Raw genomic sequence first — 20,615 nt, forward strand, 5'->3', positions numbered from 1 at the left:
TCATACTGAAACACTCTCTCTACCAAAGATACATTGATCTTAGTTTTGTCAGTGCTTTTGAGAAACTTGTTATTTATCCCAGTGCACTGTTACTCGAGCATTCTCAGTTTCAAACATCTTAGTGGCAAAAGCGAAAGGAAATCTTGCATAAAAGAAGTGAAGTTTTACTAACTGCAGTGCATTAACATACAGTGCCCTCCACTAATATTGGCACCCTTGGTAAATATGAGCAAAGAAGGCTGTAAAAATTGTCTTTTGATCTTTTGTTAAAGAAATGCACAAAAATACTCTGCTCTCGTGGACATCAAACAATTGCAAACACAACACAGGTTTATAAAATATATATCTTTGTTAAATATAGGTGTGCAACAAATATTGGCACTCTTTTAGTCGGTACTTTGTGCTACCTCCCTTTGCCAAGATAACAGCTCTGAGTCTTCTCCTATAATGCCTGATGAGGTTGGAGGCTACATGGCAAGAGCTCTAAGACCATTCCTCCATACAGAATCTCTCCAGATCCTTAAAATTTTGAGGTCCACTCTGGTGGACTCTCCTCTTCAGTTCACCCCACAGGTTTTCTGTGTGTTTCAAGTCAGTACACCATTTTTTGTTCATTTTGATGTATGTTTTGGATCATTGTCCTACTGGAAGATTCAACCATGGCCCATTTTAAGCTTTCTGGCAGAGGCATTCAGGTTTTCATATAATGACTTTCTGACCGCAAGATGCAACTAACGTCTGCAGTTCTCCAGCTGTGATCCTTGGAGATTTTTTGGCCACTTGAACCATCCTCTTCACAGTGCATTGAGACAATATAGACACAAGCCCAATTCCAGGTTGAGTTATAACATTTCCATTTTACTGGAACTTCGTAATTATTGCCCTGATGGTGGAAATGAGCATTTTCAATGTGTCTGCTATTTTTTTATCGCCACTTTCCATTTTGTGAAGCTGAACAACCTTCTGCTGCACATCACAGCTATATTCCTTGGTCTTACCCATTGTTATGAATGACTAAGAGAATTTGGCCTATGTGTTACCTCATATTTATACCCCTGTGAAACAGGAAGTCATGTTTGAACAATTTCGTTTTTAGTCACCCAGGTGTCCTATAAAACGTAAAATATCAATGGGAATATACTTCAAATATATATTATTTCATATGAATTCACAGGGGTGCCAATAATTGTTGCACACCTATATTTAACAAAGATTTTTTTTTGCAATTGTTTGATATCCATGAGAGCAGAATATTTTTGTGATTTTTTTTAAAAAACAAAAGATCAAAAGGTTAAACAATAAAGACAATTTTCACAGCCTTCTTTGCTCATATTTACCAAGGGTGCCAATATTAGTGGGGGCACGGTGCATTTTTATTTAAAAAAAAAAAAAAAAAAAAAAAACATACCAGGAAACAACAACTTAAAGATTTAAAGTTAAGTTAGAAAAGGATATTTGAAAAGAAAAGGGATGTAGGACTGAATCCAAGGCTGATGAGAAAAATATTGTCGTGACCCAGAGGTCAGCCGAATATTTAGCGTTTTAATCTCTTGATTAAGAGAACTCAGTTCACATCAGCTAGTGTGCATTCCTCTATTCACTCAACAGTACAGTGAAAATAACACCTACAAACAGAGCTTTTATTTAGTATAATATGATAAAATTGGCTATGAACAGTTTAGTTATGTAACCAGTCAATTTCTCACTAGTCAAAATCTCAGAACATATTTCAATTAATGAGGGGCAGAAAGATTACGCATTCCAAGACCTTAAGTGAAGGTTCCTACATGTCTAGAATATTCAAGTATTCAAGTACTTACTTACATTACCTTATTTATCAAAGCTGTTTTAAAGCTTGTGTGTGTGTGTGTGTGTGTGTGTGTGTGTGTGTAGTTTGTATTCTTGTTGATAACAGTTTACATTCCAGGTGGCCATTTATGTAATGATAATAGCTGCAGATCTGAATAAATTTGAGTGATGTACTTTAAACACTTTAAGTATTGCTTAATTGACAATGTATCATAAAGCAAATAGTTTAAAGCAATAATTAAAGTTTATATACAGTCAGGTCCATATATATTTTTGAACATTGACAAAATTATTGTTATTTTAGCTGTCTACCACAGTATATAGGAGATAATATTGAATAATTTCAACTTAAAGTGCAGACTTCCAGCTTTAATTTGAGAGTCTTAACATCCAATTTAAGTAAATTATTACAGCACTTTTTAAGGGATGCTCAGCTGTTCCATGGCTAGGTGTGTGTTATTCCCTCAATATTTCACGTACATATAATAAGCAGATTTAAAAAAAAAGATAGACTTGATTTGAAGTGTGGTCTTAGCATTTGGAATCAGTTGCTTTTAACTCTCAATATAAAGTCTAAAGAGCTGTCACTGCCAGTGAAGCGAGTCATCATTAGGCTGAAAAACTCAAAACAACCCCATCAGAGCAAAAACATTAAGTGTGGCTAATTTGGTGCATTCTTAAAAAGAAAGAACACAATGGTGAGCTCAGGAACACTATAAAGCCTGGAAGATAACAACAACAAAAAAACTGGGGTGGATGACAGGATAATTATTTCACTGGTGAAGAAACACCTTCACCTTCAAAGATTAAGAACTTCCTCCATCTTTATCTGCACCTGTGTCAAAGTCAACACTCAAGAGAATGCTTAAATGCAGAGGGTTTACCACAAGCTGTAAATCATTGCTAAACCTCAAAAACAAGAAGACCAGAGTAGAGTTTGCCAAAAACATCTAAAGAGCCCATATACTTCTGGAACGACCTCCTATGGACAGATGAGACAATGATTAACTTGTACCAGAAGAGAAGATAAGAGTATGAAGGAGGGAAAGAACTGCTCATGATCTAAAGCATACCACCTCATCTTCTGCTATGGACATGTATGGCTGCCAGTGGAACAGGTTCCCTTGGATTTATTGATGATGTGACTGCTGACAAAAGCAGCCTGATCAAGTGCATTGGACGGTATTATCTACTCAGATTCAGCCAAAAGCTTTAAAACTCATTGGACGCCGCTTCACATAAACAATGACCTGATTCATACTTTGAAAGCAAGCCAATACATTTTTAAGGCATAGAAATAGAATGTTCAATCACCTGACCTAAATCTCACTTGCATCTCACTTGCTGAAGGCAAAACGCCCCAAGAACAAACAGGAACTGAAGACAGCTGCAGAAAAGGCCCAGCAGCACATCACCAGGGAAGAAACCCAGACTTCAGGAATTCACTGACTGCAAAGGACTTGCAACCATGTGTTAAAAATAACAGTTTAATATATCATTTTCAATTTGTTCAATTACTTGTGGTCCCATAAAAAGGGGAGACCACATATAAAAAGTGCTGCAATTCCTACACTGTTCCCCTGGTTTGGCGGTAAATACACCCAAATCTGCACTTATTCATTATTTAATTTTAATTCCAGTATACTGTGGTAGACAGCTAAAATAACAATAACTTAATCAATGTCCAAACATTCCTATTAAAGTTGGCCGGCGAACGTATATATAAATGTTTATTTTGGATCCTTGTGATTCTCTAACCCGCATGCAATTAGGAACTTATAGAAATTATACATATTTATATATTTAGTGTTTTGACACATAGCCTCTCATGTAACTGTATATATGAAATTGATTCCCATTTCCTCAGTACATATAGACTCTCATTGAGGGGAATATGGAAGGACTGAATAAGTATGCATTTAGCCAACAGTGTTTCATCAGCCTCTATGGCCTCAAACCCCCTCTTTTCTCCCACACTACAAAAGCAACAGTCAACAGTTCTATTCATCATAGTCATAGTCATCAGGCAAAGAGCTTGGGGAGTTCAGATTAATTTAGTTAATGTCGTTTTAATCTTACGATGTCACTAAGGCCATCTACTGGCCAGTAGAGGGATTGAGCATTTGCAAATCTCCAATCTAAGAACAACTAACTAAATATAAAAATACAACTGAACAATTCTAAATAATGGCAGGGATATAACAGACAAAAGGGACTACAATAATGCATCAGTGAAATATAATGACAAAATAAAGAAAGAAAAACTCCCATCCAGGGTGTCTTCTGCCTGTACTCAGTGTTCCATGCTCCAGATCCACCGCAGCCCTCATGAGGACAAAATGCTTAACAAGGACGAGTGAATGAATAATAAGGAATGTTTACTTGTCTTTAAGCTTATAAATTTACACAAACTGTGTCCAAAAGGCATCATTTGCATACTTTTGTTTATGCAAATAAAGTGTGTCATAATCCAGAAAGAAACAATAGACATACAGTGCATGACTAGATGCTTCTTATGCAATCACAAAACACACTAGCAGCCAAGTGGACACACTAATAACATTAATGATAATGATACTAAGTCTTTATTGGTCATATATACACTATAGCACAGTGAAATTCGTTTCCCCAGGAGGTTGGGGTCAGAGCGCAGGGTCAGCCATGATACGGTTCCCCTGGAGCAGAGAGGGTTAAGGGCCTTGCTCAAGGGCCCAACAGTGGCAGCTTGGCAGCCCTGGGGCTTGAACTCCCGACCTTCCGATCAGTAACCCAGTTTTAATCGCCAAGCCACCACTGTCCCACCACCACTGCCCCCATTATTAAATAATATGTGAAATTAAGTAGTAACCTATAAATGTGTTAAAACAAATTAAAACTATTTATATTTTAAATTCTTAACAGTATTCCTGATGACGTTTTGCACACTCTTAACTAAAGTATTAACGGTGAATAAACTGAGCTGGGTTTTTTTCATAGGGCGTTATGGAAGTAAGAATAATAATAGCTTGTTTTTCTGCCTTATGAATATGTCGTAAATAGGGGGTAATATTTCATCAGATCATCTTTCTAGAAATCACCTCGCACAACACCCTGTACCTCCCACACTAATGTTGTCTCAGAAAAGATACACGCCAAAATGAAAATGTGCTTTTAATGTGCATTAAGTGAAAATAACTGTTCTTGAGGTAATAAGAGGCTTTATTTCAATCTTTAATATCAAATGGGAATCACACAATAAATGACATCTACTGGAACCAGACTTCACATTATTTAAGGTGCTTTCCATGACAGTTATAAAATAAAAGACTGGCCACATTATATACGGTGCATAATCATGACAGTATACATAACAGTATATTTTAATACACAGTATATTTTAACAGTATTTTTTAATAAACACACATATACACACCATCAAGGAAACACATTTTTATACCTTTTATACTTTACCCATGGGAAGGTGCATGTGGTGTAACTTTCATTCGCTTTTAGAATAAAGCTTTAAAGTTACATCAGTGGTTTGTAAAGTCCAGTTATGCACTATAAATGATTTTTAACCAAAGATATACTATATTCACATTTCCAGAAAAATATAAACTAAAGATACAGAAGATTTGATTCTACCACTTTGATTCTACCACAGCAATGACAAGGAAAGTTATAATTGCGTGCGTGTGTGTGTGTGTGTGTGTCTGTATTAAAATATGACAATACATTTTGGCACCATTATTACTGAGTATGCACACACACACACACACACACACACACACACACACTGTACACGTTTTTGTCTCTGTGAGGTACTGCAGTGGACATTCACTGCCTATATCCTGGATCATTTCTAGCTGTATACGTGGTATAAGCAGTCACTTATTTCCTCTGAGCCACCAGGTGGCCCAAGTTGGATGTCGCTTAGAGCCCCAAAGGTTAGGAAAAGCCCCTGTCTACACCTAGTCTTACCCTTGACCTCATTTTAAAAAAAAGTGTGAGGACAAAGCAAGTGTTCTCACAGTCTTTAAATTTCACATATCACAATAATTACAAGGACATTTGGTCTCTCTCTCTCTCTCTCTCTCTCTCTCACACACACACACACACACACACAAACTGCTCACTGAAGGACAAAAACAGCTGCGTGACAGAGTTGCCAGAGCTCAAACCCTTTATGTCCATTAAAAAGCAATAGTCTACTCTGGAGCATTGTATGTGTCTGCAGTCCTCTGAGGTGATACCAGGAGACTACAGTTCACCTTGTACACTTAAATCTGGTATTATATTTCAGTGCTGTATTACTTTCTAACTATAGCTTTAAGAACAATGACAACCAGGCAGCAAATTAAGCAGAACAGAAAACTAGTATGATGACCGAGAACCTGAAAGACTAAAGCTGCACTTGAAAAACAACCTTTATGAGCCTGGAAGGTCATTCGATTTGGAGTGTATTCCAAAACTGTATACTTTAAACGGCAACATTATGTTAACGCTTACATCCTGCGTGCTGCACTGATGTGTTTGTATTCAGAAGAGGGTGAACATGTGGAGTTTCACAGCAACGGCCAGTAAGAACTGCTCCTCTGCCTACATATAGGCTGTGCTATACCAGTGACATAATGCAGACAGAAACACAACCATCCTTCACACTAGCTGTAATCCAGAAAGTAACTCTGAGGAATTACATTGCTTTGAGATGAAATTACATTGATTTGAGATGACACACACGCGCACGCACACATACACACACACAGCTCTACTTTGGACAATCACTACTTGCTTGCACAGCAGGGCTTTTGTAAACTAAAGCAAGTTCATTATTTTTGACTGGTGGGGACTGCAAATTGTCAGTCGCTCGCTTCTTAGCGAATGCTCGTATAAGTTTCGAACGGTAGTGATCCCCTGCCAGGAAGTAGAGGATCGGGTCCAGGCAGCTGTTGGAGCTGGCCAGTGGCCGTGTGACTTTGTATGTGATGTTGACAAGGTTGAGGATCCAGCAGTCTGCCTCCAGGACACGGTAAGTATAGTAGATGGTGCGTGTGATGTGGAAAGGGACAAAGCTAACAGCAAACACAACCAGCACTATGGTGATGAGTTTAATAGACTTCATCCTCGACTTGCTCCTCTGACTGGAAGAAATCTGTCTGGGGCGACAGAGAGCCCGTGCCATTAGGCAATAACATACCATGATGATAATAAAGGGCACGCCGAAGAGCAGTGTCATGACGACCGAGCTGTAGGTGACATAATTTTCAAAATCAGAAGGACTGCTTGTGTCGTGACACAATGTGTCATTATCCCGCTGTGTTGTGGTGACAAAGATTAGGTTGGGAATCAAGCACGTTGTCACGGCTGCCCACACCAGACCACATACCAGCTGCGCATAGCGCGGCTTGGCCAGTGTGAGCGAGCGGATTGGGTGGCAGATGCCCATGTAGCGGTGCACACTGATACATGTGAGGAAAAGAATGCTGCAGTATAGGTTGGCGTAGAACAGGAAGCGCACTGCTTTGCACAGGACTACACCAAAGGGCCAGTGGTTGCGATTGGCGTAGTAGTAGATAAGTGTGGGAAGCGACAGAACATACAGCATGTCTGACAGTGCCAAATGGAACATGTACACTGTGCTAGCGTTCCAGGGACGCATCTTAGTCAGGAACATCCACAGGGCCACGGAGTTGAGCACCAAGCCCAGCACACACACTATTGTGTATGATAAAGGCAGCAGGATGTATTTGAACTCTTCGTCGAAGCGGCAGCTTTTATTGGCATCCTCATTATCCGGTGATACCGAGAAAGGACTGGAAATGTTTATTAGGAAGGGAAGTGGTGTGTTCATCTTGTAGCTGCAAAGAAAAAGACATGTAATAATTAAAGAGCAAATAGAATTATCGATATATTGATTTCAATCCAAAAAGTATGGGATCAGTTGTACTGATATGGAGAATAGACCAGGTAACGTGAGTAAGCCTTTCGATGACCATGTAACCCCTACACATCTCATATCAAATCCCTTTTCTCAGATTTGATTGATTCTTAGTGTATAATTCACATTTCAGGAAGTTCGCCTCAGATTCTGAGATGTTAGTGTATCAAGAGCCACTGCGTGAGATTTTAGATTCTTTTATATTTGTGCATTTTATGTTTATTTTAAAGCAAAATACGATCATAAGATCTAACACTTTCACCTCGAACACGCACTTTCACATTTACTAGATCACATCTTTGCTAGCGTACAATTACTGAGTGATCATTTACCACAGACTGTGCAACAGTGTGAAGGAGCATCTTCTGGCACTACACAGGCTGTACTCACTAGACACTTTTTCGAATAATAAACAAGTTTCAATTTGTATATTAATTATTAAATAACGGATCTGTGAGGAATAACTCTGCTGGAGAAAAGAAAATCTATAGAAACCATCCCAGAGATTCTAGAGGTTTCCACTACAAATACCATTACAAAATATTATTAAAACCATTACCATTAACATTATTGGGCTTTAATGGTATCCACTAGACACAACACGCCACTAATAGAAGGCAACAAATTACCAATAGAGACCCACAGAGACCATTACAGTTTCCATTTAAAACCAGTACAATTCCCATTATGACCATTAAAACCGTTACAAATTAATCAAGGATTTCTATAGTTGTTGGGGTTTTTTTTTGTTTGTTTGTTTTTTGCTTGTCTGTTTATTTGTTTTGTTTTTCAGCAAGGAAATTATATTTATTCTACTGTGTAATTGGACATGTCTGTATGTTTTCTGAAATTTCTTCTTCTTTTTTTACAGCGAGTTAAAGCACAAACTTTCCCATCGTCAAAAAATTGGTTTTACTCATTTAAAAGCTTAGCATTTAGGCTTAAACACTGTAATAGTAAAGACAACTGCTATGTTTAGCATTCGCGGCAGCTAACTGAACTACATGAGGTTTAATGGTAGGTAGACAAACGTTACATTCTTCATTCACGCCTACTTGTTCTGGAAAATACTGAGAGTTATCCTCTGAGATTCTATGCTAAACACAGATAAACATGAGTAAAATTCTCCAAACCTTTTATAGTCCGCATGAGTGGTGAATGTGTCCATTCAGGGTGTGTGTGAAGTGAAACTGACCGTATCGGCGCGCGTGTATGTGTGTATGTGTGTGTGTGAGTGAGTGAGTGAGTGTGTGTATTTCGTGAACCCGCCCACAGAAAAGTCAATGAGAAAGGCGCGTTAAGAGTGTCTTGACTAAAACACCTCAAAACAGAAATGTTTTTCCTGGCTTCTTCTACTTTTCTGAACGCACATATTACAGTCCAATTTCAATTTTATTACATTTCATCCAACACTTAAGAAAAGTGACTATCACTAACATAGCCTACACTATATGTTTAAATGTTTGTGGAGCATCACAACCATGTGTTTTTTGAACATCCCATTCCAGATTTATTCCACTATTCTGGGAAGGCTTTCAGTAGAGTTTGGAGCATGGCTGTGGGGATTTGTGCTCATTCAGCCACAAGAGCATTAGTGAGGTCAGGCGATGATGTTAGGTGGTGAGGCTTGGCACATATTCAGTGTTCCAGTTCATCCCAAACATGTTCAGTGGGGTTGAGGTTAGCTCTGTGCTGGCCACTCGAGTTCTTCTACTCCAGCCTCGACAAACCATGATTGACCATCACTGATGTTGTTTTGTGCACAGTGGTATTGTCATGCAGGAACTGGTTTGGGCCTCTTAGTTCCAGTGAAGGGAAATTGTAATGCTACAGCAATACAAGATATCCAATCGTGTGCTTCCACATTTGTAGAAAGCATTTTTGTCAAGGCTGACACACTGTATGGGTGTGCTGGTCAGGTCTCCACAAACGTTTCGCCATATAGTATTCCCTAAGTTGTAAGTATTAGTGTAAAATGACTCTCGCAATGTCTTGCAAAAGCCACGTTGATTACCAAGTAACATTTATCAAATGATAAGGCTAAACTTAGATTAGTAAAATAAATAAATAAATAAATAAATAAATAAATAAAACATTAAAGATACAAAAAAAGGAACTTTAGTTACACTTGGGACTGCCAAACAGTCTCACCTGTCAAATGTTCATTTGTTTGACTAAAATAACTGATTTGGTTCTCCTAATTGTGTCGTAGTTACTCGGTTATAATGTCCCAGAATCACCTGACTCGCAACAGGTATAACAATCATAAAGAAATAAACATGATGGGTGAGGCACTCAATAATCCTGCCCTAGATGAAAGGTTCAATAAAAAAAAAGTGTGTTAATGTTCCCATAAAACAAAAGACTGTGTCTGTGAAAGACTGTGAATAACAATTTGACAGATACATTGTAGGTGTTCAAATCCTGAAAGCATTTTCAAACTATTTCCTGAGAAGAGAATCCCCACTTCCCTTTTTTTTTCTTTCCAGTTTGCTTGGATGATACAAGAGCCCCAAAGACCAAGGACTAAAAACATTATAATTGAATCCTATGATGAGCACAACACATCCAACAATAAGCCATAACAAGCTCACACAAGGTTTCAAGATCCATCAACAATAATTTAAATAGCCATAAGTGCTTAGGTATGCAGGAAAGGGTTAATATTTACTTTGACAGGACAATCATAAACATGGATGAGCAAACTTTGGAAGATAATCCTGGCAGTCATAAGGACAAAAAGTTATAATGAGATATCTTTATCTATACAGTATCTCGAAAGTAGTTCTACAGCAAGAATCATAGACACTATCGGAGGAAGTAAAATTTCATGTTGTCTCCTTCTGCCAACAAAGTACTGCACAGATTTGCTTTAAATATTTGGACAAAATCATCAATTCAGTTTTCAGCCTTTACATTAAAAATACACTAGATAATAAGCATAGAACCTTTTTTCTGCAATAGATTGTTAGGATTTTCATGTAACAAGGAAGTGAAGAAATCTAATAGAAAAATAAACCAGACTGAAAAGACCAAGTGAAGCCAAATTTGTATTTTGACAGACAGCTAAAAATCTCTTGATGCAAATTTAATCACAGTGTTTAGCTGTTAATTCTTTTTTAAATACTTAGGCCTACATGTACTGTATATAATATGAAAAGCATTACAGTAAGGGGAAAGCACATCGAAGAAATGTTGCAAGAACATCCAGTCTTAAGAAATTGACGAAATGTAGACAAAAGAAAGTGAAAGGAACAATGCAAAACCTAGCCACCAGTCAGAAGGTTTACAAATGAATTCTTTATACATCAATTTGTGTAACCCTTTAGACAGTAATACAATTTAAAACCTATTCACACCACCACAACGCTACTTGTTATTGAATTTCTTTTTTAATTTGATCCCTTTTCATGTTGTGGTTCTGCAGTATGCTATCATTTATTTGTTTTAAAGGATCTACTGTATATTGTTACTTTAAGAGTTTGTTTTTATATAACCAAGAATGACTCAGTCCATGAGGCTGTGGGGATTACTTCTGTCTTTAAGGAACTGAGTCTTCCTTGCCTCATAGCTGACGGGAAGGTGAAACTGTGTATCAGTGCTGTGAATGCCAGGGAGCTGAGTGGGAAAGTGAGAAGGACAAATACTCACTTATCTCATCAGGCCTAGATGGTCCACTCTATCTATGGGGAATAGTGTCTATTCAGTGCTAAAACAGTGTTCACTTTAGTCAAGAGGACTAGCATTTTAGATCAGACTGGCCCTCAGAGAGAGCTACTAGAGCTGCAAAATCACATGCAGCCCAACTACATGCTTTCATAAGAGCCAGAACGTAGAATGAGAAGTTGTTCTGTTCTGCGGTTCAAGCCACAAATTGAGTCATATTTAATAGTGTGATAGCAAAGGGTATTTTGAAGGAGAAGGAGAAAGAGAAGCATTATTACAAAAAACAGCACTGTTTACGAGCATCTGAATAACAAAAACAGCACATAAGGAAATGGTGGAACATGTAATAGTGTGTAAAAGTGATTACCCTCCCTGCTGCTCTCCTTTTCCTGCTGTCTCCGTACCCCACCCCCCACCCACAATACAGACCTCAGAGAGTGCAAAATGAGTTTAGATTTTGTATTTTTGCTAAGCCCTACATTGTGTAACATTGTGGACAGTGTAATTGAAAAATAAATGTAAGTTTAAAAATTAAGAAGAAAGGAAACAAAGAAGATTTGCCAGGTCTTATTTGTGAAGAAGAGTAATAAAATGTTTAGGTAGCTTAAGCGGTTAAGTTCCCCGAGTAGATAAATCACTAGTTTAGCAAATTTAAACATTGTCTTAAAATGTGTAGGCGGATGATAAAAATCACATATTACTTAATATTATAAAATACTACTTAATTGAAACGAGTAAACAAGCTGGACAAGTGGGGTTGGGAGGTTTTGACAGATCAGGGAGGAGAACCATCATTCCTTATGATCCAGAAAAAAATACCATGTCATAAAAAATGAGAACAATGCAGTTTGCATGTCTGCATAGTTTTATAGTTTTATATGAAGTCAAAGCAAACAGGGTGACGCATTACAATCTGGGTTGAAAATCTTCTGACACGTCAAATTTCAGATACACCCTTTACTTTTTGGAATGTACAATGCTTACTTACAGGGAGTGCAATAATATTTTAATAGCTTGGGTGCAAGCTTATTTTCACAGGGTATAACTGTGTTTAATTAGCAATTACAGTCTATCTAGCTGCCGTGTTAAGGTTAGCAGTACCAGGGTCACAGGTTGGACCACATTCACACTCTTTTATTGACACAAACACTGAATCGTGATCAAATGATCAACTCCTCTTGATGAGGTCTCTCTGCAAACAGATATAATTTATGTAACTGCTTTACACAAGGTAAATAAGAGAGCTGGAATGGCAGAGTACGCAATGTAAGACTTGGGTGGTGGCTGAAACGTCAGTGAACTCTTATACAAACAGCAAATGTACATCATTACTAAATGGAGTTTAAGGCAAAGACACAAGTTAAGGGTTGCACGCATTCCTTGTTTTTTTTTTTTTTTTTTTTTGCTTTGTTTTGTAAAACACACAGTTATCCATGTCCAAGTATTCAGTCCCAAATCTTGGGCAAATTCTCCAGGATTCTCCTACGATGAGATGGGTTTGTTACGCCAGACGCCCGCAGATCCTCTTCAGTAATTCCACTGTAGATAGGAGAAAGAGCACACACCTCAGCACAACTGGTATCAAATTATGCTTAACCCTAAATAGATTTTTTTTAAATCCAGAATGAACAATTAAACCATATCCAGAAAACAGGCTCCTACATGTATACAGACCAGCAAAGACATTCACTATATGATGCCCTAGACCTGGCAAAATTGGGGGGAATTCAATAATTCATGTTAATATTCATTTTATTTAATTTGTCTAACTTGTTTAAATGTATAAAACAACTGGTCAACCAATGGTGTGACTGTGACTTATATTATTTATGGTCCATCGTTATCACAGCTGAGATAAATGAATAAATAAATAAGTAAGAAAGAAAGAAAGAAATTGAGGAATACATATACACAGAAATACATAAATACAGGCATGAATAAAACAAAATAAACAGATTTTTAAAAAATTATGTTTATTACTATATTTCTTAAGGAAGTTATTCATTAAATAAATATTTTTTGTCATTTTGCCAGGTCGGGACATAGATACATCACATGCCATCTCACCTGAAGTAATCCAGGTCATTCCAGCCATTGAGACTGAGTCCCAATGTATAGCGCTGCAGCCCCAGACTACTGAGCAGCTCCCGTACTGTCTCTGGAGCTCCATGCAGGACCGACACCTAAACACAGCAAAACACACCACATTATCACCTGTCCACACCAATACAGACTATGGTATAACTTAGGTACACCACACCAGAGACGCTGGTAGGAATTTTGGGCCCCAAAAACCCTACTCTTTTCTTTTTGTTAGAGTGCCCTAAGCGTGCCAACTCTTTCACCATGCTGTGGTTTGTGTAGCAAGCTGTGAATATGAATCTAAGCACAATGCATATCAATGTATTGTATCCAACATTCTATATAAACCAGCTGATTTCAATTACAACCTCATTAGTCTGGGTGTTTAATAGTTTAATATTAAAATGTGCCACAGTAAGGTGTGCCATCACTTGCTCTCATATTCAGCACAGAGATTACATAAAGATTTCTTTTCCATTAAGCGCAACATCTCCCTCAATTGTGATGCCACCTGGTGCATTTAATGGAGTTTGTATTGGGTAAATGTTGAATGTGACAAATAAAAATGTGACATTTTTGACTTAGTAAAAAGTATTAATAATAATCTATCCATCACTTATCCTATACAGCCTGGGCGTAATCCAGGGAGCTCGGGGCCCAAGGTAGGGGACACCCTGGATGGTGTGCCAACCCACTGTAGAGCACAATCGCACACACGTTCACACACTACGGACAATTTGGAAATGCCAATCAGCCTACAACGTATGACTTTGGACTGGGGAAGGAAACCGGAGTACACAAAAGAAACCCCCAAATATCTTTGTTATATTGCCCACCCCTGTGAGAGCCTGTTTCATGTTTATTTTATCCGGTTACCTTTGTTTATCTCATATTTACTATATTCATCTTATTTACTCCTTTACTGCCATAGTAATCTGTGTTTTTGGTAGAGTTGGGGTACTCGATCCCGGACTCGGACTCGAGCCGGACTCGGGTAATTTTGTACTCCAATCTGTACTTGAACTTTACACGGACTCGGATATTTTGGACTTGGAAATTTTTCCGAGTACTGTCAAGTCTGCGTCATGTGTAAAAATAAATAACCACTAAATAACAACATAAATAACAACATAAAATCATGATAACAAGAAATTAAGAATGTCTCCCTGCCTGACCAGGATCCTTTCTACATGCACACATTTGAAACGCACGCACAGAAAGCCACCTCATCATGAGAGTACCAAACTGAGTTCTCTTTAGCAGCTTAAGGCGCTCAGACGGTCAAATAAATACACACACATCATGTCAAAATGCAGGTACTCTGGCTGAGTATTCATGCAAACACAGTCGGTTATGACTTAAGTGAAAGTAAACAGGTGGGGAAAAATCTGAGTTGTGTCAATACAGTATATTGGATCTGTGCATTAGGTCTTAAAGTGACAGCAGTCTAATAAACCTGCTGCTGTCTCTGTCATTAATGTTCATCAAACAACAAAAGACAAAGAGAAAATCACTCACTCCTTTGACTGAATAACTTCAGTAAATTTATAAATTTGTAATATTATTCAGTAAATTTTTGTCATACAGTGGAGTCTATTTTATTTTACATTTAATTGCTTTATTCAATTTCCATAGTATTTCAACTTGAATTGGTAGACCTACCTGAGAAAACGTATCGTTATCGTGAAATAAGATTGTAGTCGTATCGCCGATCCATAAACATTAGCATAACATTGGTGATTTCCAGTCTTGAATTTCACATAAAATGTGAAATGTACTTCTTAATGTAGTAAATATCATAAACCCTGCTGATATTGATTTTTTTCATATTAGGAGTTAAAATGAAAAAAGGTTACAAGAACAGAGCTGTGTTCAGAAATCAGTTTGCTGTCATTCATAGACAGATTAAAAGCAGTAATAAAGCATGAAGCTTGTTGTTATGACATGCTGATGTAACTCTACTCTGTACTCTCTCTCTCAGCCTATATATCTGTGGGGGAGACGCATCAAATAATTGAAATGTCTACTCGAACTGGAAGAAACAATATAGTGTGATACAATAACAAAACAGGTTCATTTGTATTTTCAAACACTTGTTATATAATAAAAGTTCTACATATACCTCTATATTCTTTTTTTTTTCTTGAAACCACTTTTTGAAATGAAACTAGCTGAGGTGCTGATGACATTAAGTAAAAATATTAAATGGCAATGCAAGACGTAATAGTGATATTTTTTGTTACATTTATGTTGCCATTGGTTTGTGAAGGTTAAAATATAAATTTAACAGCTCAGTGTTGCGTTTACAATTGAAATTTCAAATCTTTTTTCAATTGAATTACTTTTTGGATTCGGCCAGACTCAAGTAGGACTCGGCCATTAAGGACTCTGACGTGAGTCCAACTCTGACCCTTTTGAACTCGGACTCGGTTGGTTAAGGACTTGGTCTCGAATCGAAATCAACAAAGGTTGACTCTGACACTAGATTTTGGCTGCCTGTTGTTGCACTTTGTTCTCTATCCACTGAGTGCAATTTAATGCTCTTAGAACACTTTGCAATAAGTAACTGTAACATATAGTCTGTATTTTTTTAATAAGTGGTTATTATACATAAGGTTTCTTCCAACTCACCTCTTTTTCCCAACCATAAACAGGCTCAGGATTTAAGGTATAGTCATACCCATGATGCCTTGGTAGAGCAGACCTTTGGTTTGAGGGGTACTTCTTGCATGCTGGCAGGAAGTCCACCTCACTCAAAGATTTGGCAATCTGTAGAGCAGTGAGTGAGTTATCTCCTGAAGCTGCAGGTGTCTGATCCACCATCCAGGGAGCTGATGCTTTGGAGAGGGGAACTCTGGTGGACATGTAAGGGTATAGCTTTGGTCCATTACGCACTGGTATTGGCCGCTCCTGGTGAAACCTGGAATAGTCCTTCTTAACTGTCCCATGCACATCCTGTGTGAAGACTGAACTGTTCATACTGGTATTCCCTACTTTTTTGGTAGGTAATATTGATTCCTGAGTTATGTTAGGCCTTTGAATTTGTGACTGAAATGAAGCACTTGAGGTCTTGTTTTTCTGGTTTTGGGAAGGATTTGATACGTCTGGTCCAGGGAAAAGTTGGTATGAGGAAACTGGATGCGGGGTAACATGAGTTGGGCGCTCACAAGGAGGTGTGTAAGGTGGCAAGGAGCCAGGGATTTCAATTTCTGTGAAGTCAGACCTGCGGGCAGCTCTGCACTCATGGCTTTGCCCCCCTGTTACTTTAGGAAGTTGAATCACGGAGTCCTTGGCCCACACTACATTGGGTTCTTTGGGTGAGGGGTCTTCCTCTACCTGGCGCAACACAGGAATGCCCTCAAAAATGAAGTAGGCTGGGTTTGTGTAGCTACAAGGAGCTACTGGCTGGGAGGATGATGATACACTGGAAGAGATCCAAATAAAATGAACTGAAATCTGAGTGAATTATCAACTCTCAGAATATCCAATCCAACTCATAGAAAAATGCTTATGGTAAACAGTTTCACTTCCTATTAACAGCAAAGAAGAAAGCATATGTTACTCACGGATTATGGGATGCCCGGATGGGTGGGGGAGACCAGGGGTTCCTAACTAATCCCTTCTCATCTTTCTCAATACAGATCCATTCTGTAGTGGGCAAAGAAACACAGATTTCATGCCAGAGAGATTTATAAATATATATATATAATTGTTTGAGGGGAAAACCTAAAAATGGCACAGTCCCACTCAGCTTCATAAGGCCCCAGGATGCATCTGGGCAGGTTCTGTCATCAGGAAACCAAAAGAGGAAGTCATAACAGATGAAAAAGAAAGAGCAAGACCAACAGAGGAACCAAAAGCAGAAGAGCCACAGAGGACACAGCATGACTAGGTCAAATATTAGGAAGCTATACAGAGCTGAAAAAAATGAATGGAGAGGTGAGACTCACCATAGCTCCTCTCCCGTGACCGGATCTTGTTCAGTGGTATATAGACCTTGATTTGGCCTCGGATGGAACCCATCTCTTCACCCCTGTGGGTCAGGCATGTTTCAAATGACTCTGAGTTATTGGCCACTATAGAATGCAGAGCCACACAGCATTCACCTGAAATAACAAGTGCAACATGCCATTCATTATCACATGCATTCATTAATTATGCTTTCATTATCATACATCTTTGTTTTCAGTGAAGGTCATTGTAAATGAGAAAACAAACATAGTAAAAGCCACAGTGATGAATTAACACCTGTAGTGTTTATTTGTGTCCAGTTGGACATGAACACTGAAAGAGTTAATTCAAGACTCTAGGTGTTAATTCAACACTTGGGAGTTTGCTGTGAAGAGTTTACAGCATACCATATGACTCGAAGCCATCACATGACTTCACAGAGAGCAGCAAGTGTTGGTCCCGAATATGCTCCATATCTGAGACAAGAGGCTGAAGCTGGAGAGAGACAATCCTGGTTCAGTAGATTGCTGTTTTTTTCTTCATCAATAATACAGACCTAGAATATGTTTAGGACTATTGATCGTAGATATATACCTACAGAGGGGGAAATAAGTATCGGATGCGTCACCATTTCTTTCAGTAAATATATTTCCAATGAGGCTATTCACATGAAATTTTCACCAGAAAATTCCAGCAGGACAATGATCCAAAGCATACAGCAAAGGAAACTCTCACACCTGAATACTGCGGCCGATTAATTTCTTCATACAGGAAGCATCTTGAAGCTGTCGTTACAAACAAAGGCTTCTCCACTAAGTATTAAATACATTTCAGTTAGCATGTTCAATCATTTTTGTGTCATTACACTTTATTACACATAACTTTATTTATGGACTTTAATGCTGTGAATTCTTTATATTTACAGATTTCTTGAGTTAACACTGATGTCTGGTGAAAATTTCATGTGAATGACCTCATTGGAAATATATTTACTGAAATAAATGTTGACGCGTCCAATACTTATTTCCCCCACTGTATACAATATTTACTATATGTATATCTCTATATTTCCAAGTCTGTGAATTATGTAGCCAATGTACTTCATCATTCTTCAGACACTACATGTTCTTTAATTATTCGTATTTAAACAGATCTCTGGTGTATCTTGGAACCTTGGGAAGCTGTTTGGAAGACCAGCTCATTTTAAGGAACCCCGGCACTTCACAGCTCTGTGAGTCATTCTCTGCTGAACGGCGTGTCTCTATATGGGAAGAGAACAAAAAGAAAACATGGAACTCCTATATGTATGTTATGAACCATGAATAATTCAGTAGAAGGCAGCAAGACAAGCAGATTTTTGTTGAAACTGGTGAAGAAAAAGCACCTTCAAGACATCGGGAGTGAAACTCGATGAAGAACTTGGCCTTGCTGGCAGTCTTCACTATAGCCTCAACTGTTCCTAGTTCAATCCAGGACCGGTCCGAACATGAGTCTAACTCCAAAGGAAATAAAATATATATTTGATCCACAAGAGAGTATTAAAATCAATCATGGCATTTTAAGAAAGTTTCTTTTTCAGAACCATTATATGCTGTAAAGATTAATGTGACCAATGTCTAAAAAAAAAGATTTTTTTATATATATATATATTTTTGTAGTGTCTTTGGTGAACTTGTACAGATCTTTGGACTCAAATCTAGTGTTCATTTTTTAGTATCAATTTTGAATCAATTATGAATTGATTTAAAAAAGAAATGTATGCCAGTCAGATAAATTAATGTTTAGCAACCTCTTATTAACATCATGAGCCATTGCAAGCAACAGGATGAAAGAGAAAGCAGCAATTTCACATCATTTACAGACCTGGTTTAGGGAACTGTGTAGCCACACTGACTTGAAATGTAGCAAAAACAGGCGAGTGATCACTGGTAAAGATGTCATCGGTACAACCTGAAGGAAATGACTAAACTTGAACAAATCCACAATGAAAAATGTCATGACTGACACATTTATGAATCTGGCAGTGTGTTCAACATGTTTACACACTAACAAAACATTACTGATTTAATACCATTCCTGCATGCTATATATGTCTTGTTTCATACAGCTGTAGCTGAAGTCTAGACCATAAACTCCAAGTCATTTATTGTATTGTTATTGTTAACTGATTTTGCTGATGTGGCCAAATGATATGGACTTGTTTGCTTTTAAAATTGCAAGTCAGACAGGATATGACTCTGTTGGTGGACCACAGACCAGTGTTATGGTGTCTGCAGACATATTTCAAGAAAACCTTTTTAGTCCTTGTGCTTATCATTGAAAAAGGTTCCTGAAACCAGTTTAGTGTTTGACCTTGTTTCTCATTTAAGTGAAAACTGTCACGTATACAGAAGTCATTACGCATCCATTACATCATTACATCACTATTTGTGATATCTTTTCGATTCTGGCAGCTTCAGCTAGATGTTAGTGATGTCAGAGACATTCAAACAAAAAAAAGGTCAAGCAACTGCAAAAAAAAATCATGTTCAGTGTTAGTTTAAGGTATTGTGAACATCATACTTATACTTTTTCAATATTAACAATCCATATTAACAAAATGAGTTGGTCTTTTATCTTTAAAATATTTAAGTTATTTAAGTTGAAGTTTGTTTTGGGAGAATTACTCTTATACAGAAGTTTACAGATTGTATAATTTAGAAAATACCACAAAAAAGAGAAATGATGGTTTGTATATTTGCCTGTGAAATCTAAAGCTTAATAAAATATAACAATAAAATTGTAACACAACTTGACAAGAATCTTTAGAATTGTGATAGTATGTGTATCTATTATTATTATTATTATTATTATTATTATTATTATTATTATTATTATTATGTGAATCTAGAGTATCTTAACACACCATATGAAGTACAGGTGTTGTAAGTCTCTGGATAGGATTTCCATAGGACACGATCACACCATGAAGGCCCATTCACTCGCACCTGAAGACAGACAGAACTTGAATTAATTATGTATGTGTGTGTGTGTGTGTATCTATACTTGTATGGATTAGACTCTAACAAGTTGCACTAGATTAAATTCCATTTATATTATGACAATTCATCTGTTACAACAGATGAAATTAACATCAAATAGAGTACAGCACCTATCATTTAACACATTACTCAACCCAATTTTAGCGCTC

The 20,615-nt window shown here is 37.6% G+C and overlaps 2 protein-coding genes across 3 annotated transcripts in view; both read right to left on the bottom strand.

Moving 5' to 3' along the window:
- Positions 1-4,987: 4,987 nt before the first annotated feature.
- On the bottom strand, positions 4,988-8,993 carry p2ry4 (pyrimidinergic receptor P2Y4). Its single transcript, XM_017475022.3, has 2 exons — positions 8,860-8,993; positions 4,988-7,646 (listed from the first exon to the last, which is right to left on the bottom strand). The coding sequence occupies exons 1-2, from the start codon at positions 8,892-8,894 to the stop codon at positions 6,557-6,559; spliced, it is 1,125 nt and encodes a 374-aa protein (XP_017330511.1). The 5' UTR covers positions 8,895-8,993; the 3' UTR covers positions 4,988-6,556.
- A 1,810-nt stretch (positions 8,994-10,803) lies between these two features.
- Positions 10,804-20,615, bottom strand: part of inppl1b (inositol polyphosphate phosphatase-like 1b) — a 28,366-nt gene continuing 18,554 nt past the window's right edge. For both annotated transcript variants that reach the window (XM_017474145.3, XM_017474146.3), the window contains 10 exons: positions 20,331-20,412; positions 19,289-19,375; positions 18,810-18,917; positions 18,598-18,686; positions 17,833-17,920; positions 17,425-17,580; positions 17,041-17,122; positions 16,106-16,898; positions 13,460-13,575; positions 10,804-12,931 (listed from right to left, as the gene is read on the bottom strand). In XM_017474145.3, the coding sequence (XP_017329634.1) occupies positions 12,838-12,931; positions 13,460-13,575; positions 16,106-16,898; positions 17,041-17,122; positions 17,425-17,580; positions 17,833-17,920; positions 18,598-18,686; positions 18,810-18,917; positions 19,289-19,375; positions 20,331-20,412 (1,695 nt within the window). In that variant the 3' untranslated portion in view covers positions 10,804-12,837. The remainder of the gene's footprint in view (positions 12,932-13,459; positions 13,576-16,105; positions 16,899-17,040; positions 17,123-17,424; positions 17,581-17,832; positions 17,921-18,597; positions 18,687-18,809; positions 18,918-19,288; positions 19,376-20,330; positions 20,413-20,615) is intronic.

This window comes from Ictalurus punctatus, chromosome 8 (genome assembly GCF_001660625.3).
Source record: "Ictalurus punctatus breed USDA103 chromosome 8, Coco_2.0, whole genome shotgun sequence".
In the NCBI taxonomy this organism is placed as follows: domain Eukaryota; kingdom Metazoa; phylum Chordata; class Actinopteri; order Siluriformes; family Ictaluridae; genus Ictalurus; species Ictalurus punctatus.

Coding starts and splice junctions, on each gene's coding strand:
- p2ry4 (XM_017475022.3), bottom strand. CDS start 8,894: ATGGACACATTCACCACTCATGCGGACTATAAAAG. Junction 7,647..8,859: donor ACTCATGCGGACTATAAAAG/GTTTGGAGAATT, acceptor TTTTCTTTGCAG/CTACAAGATGAACACACCAC.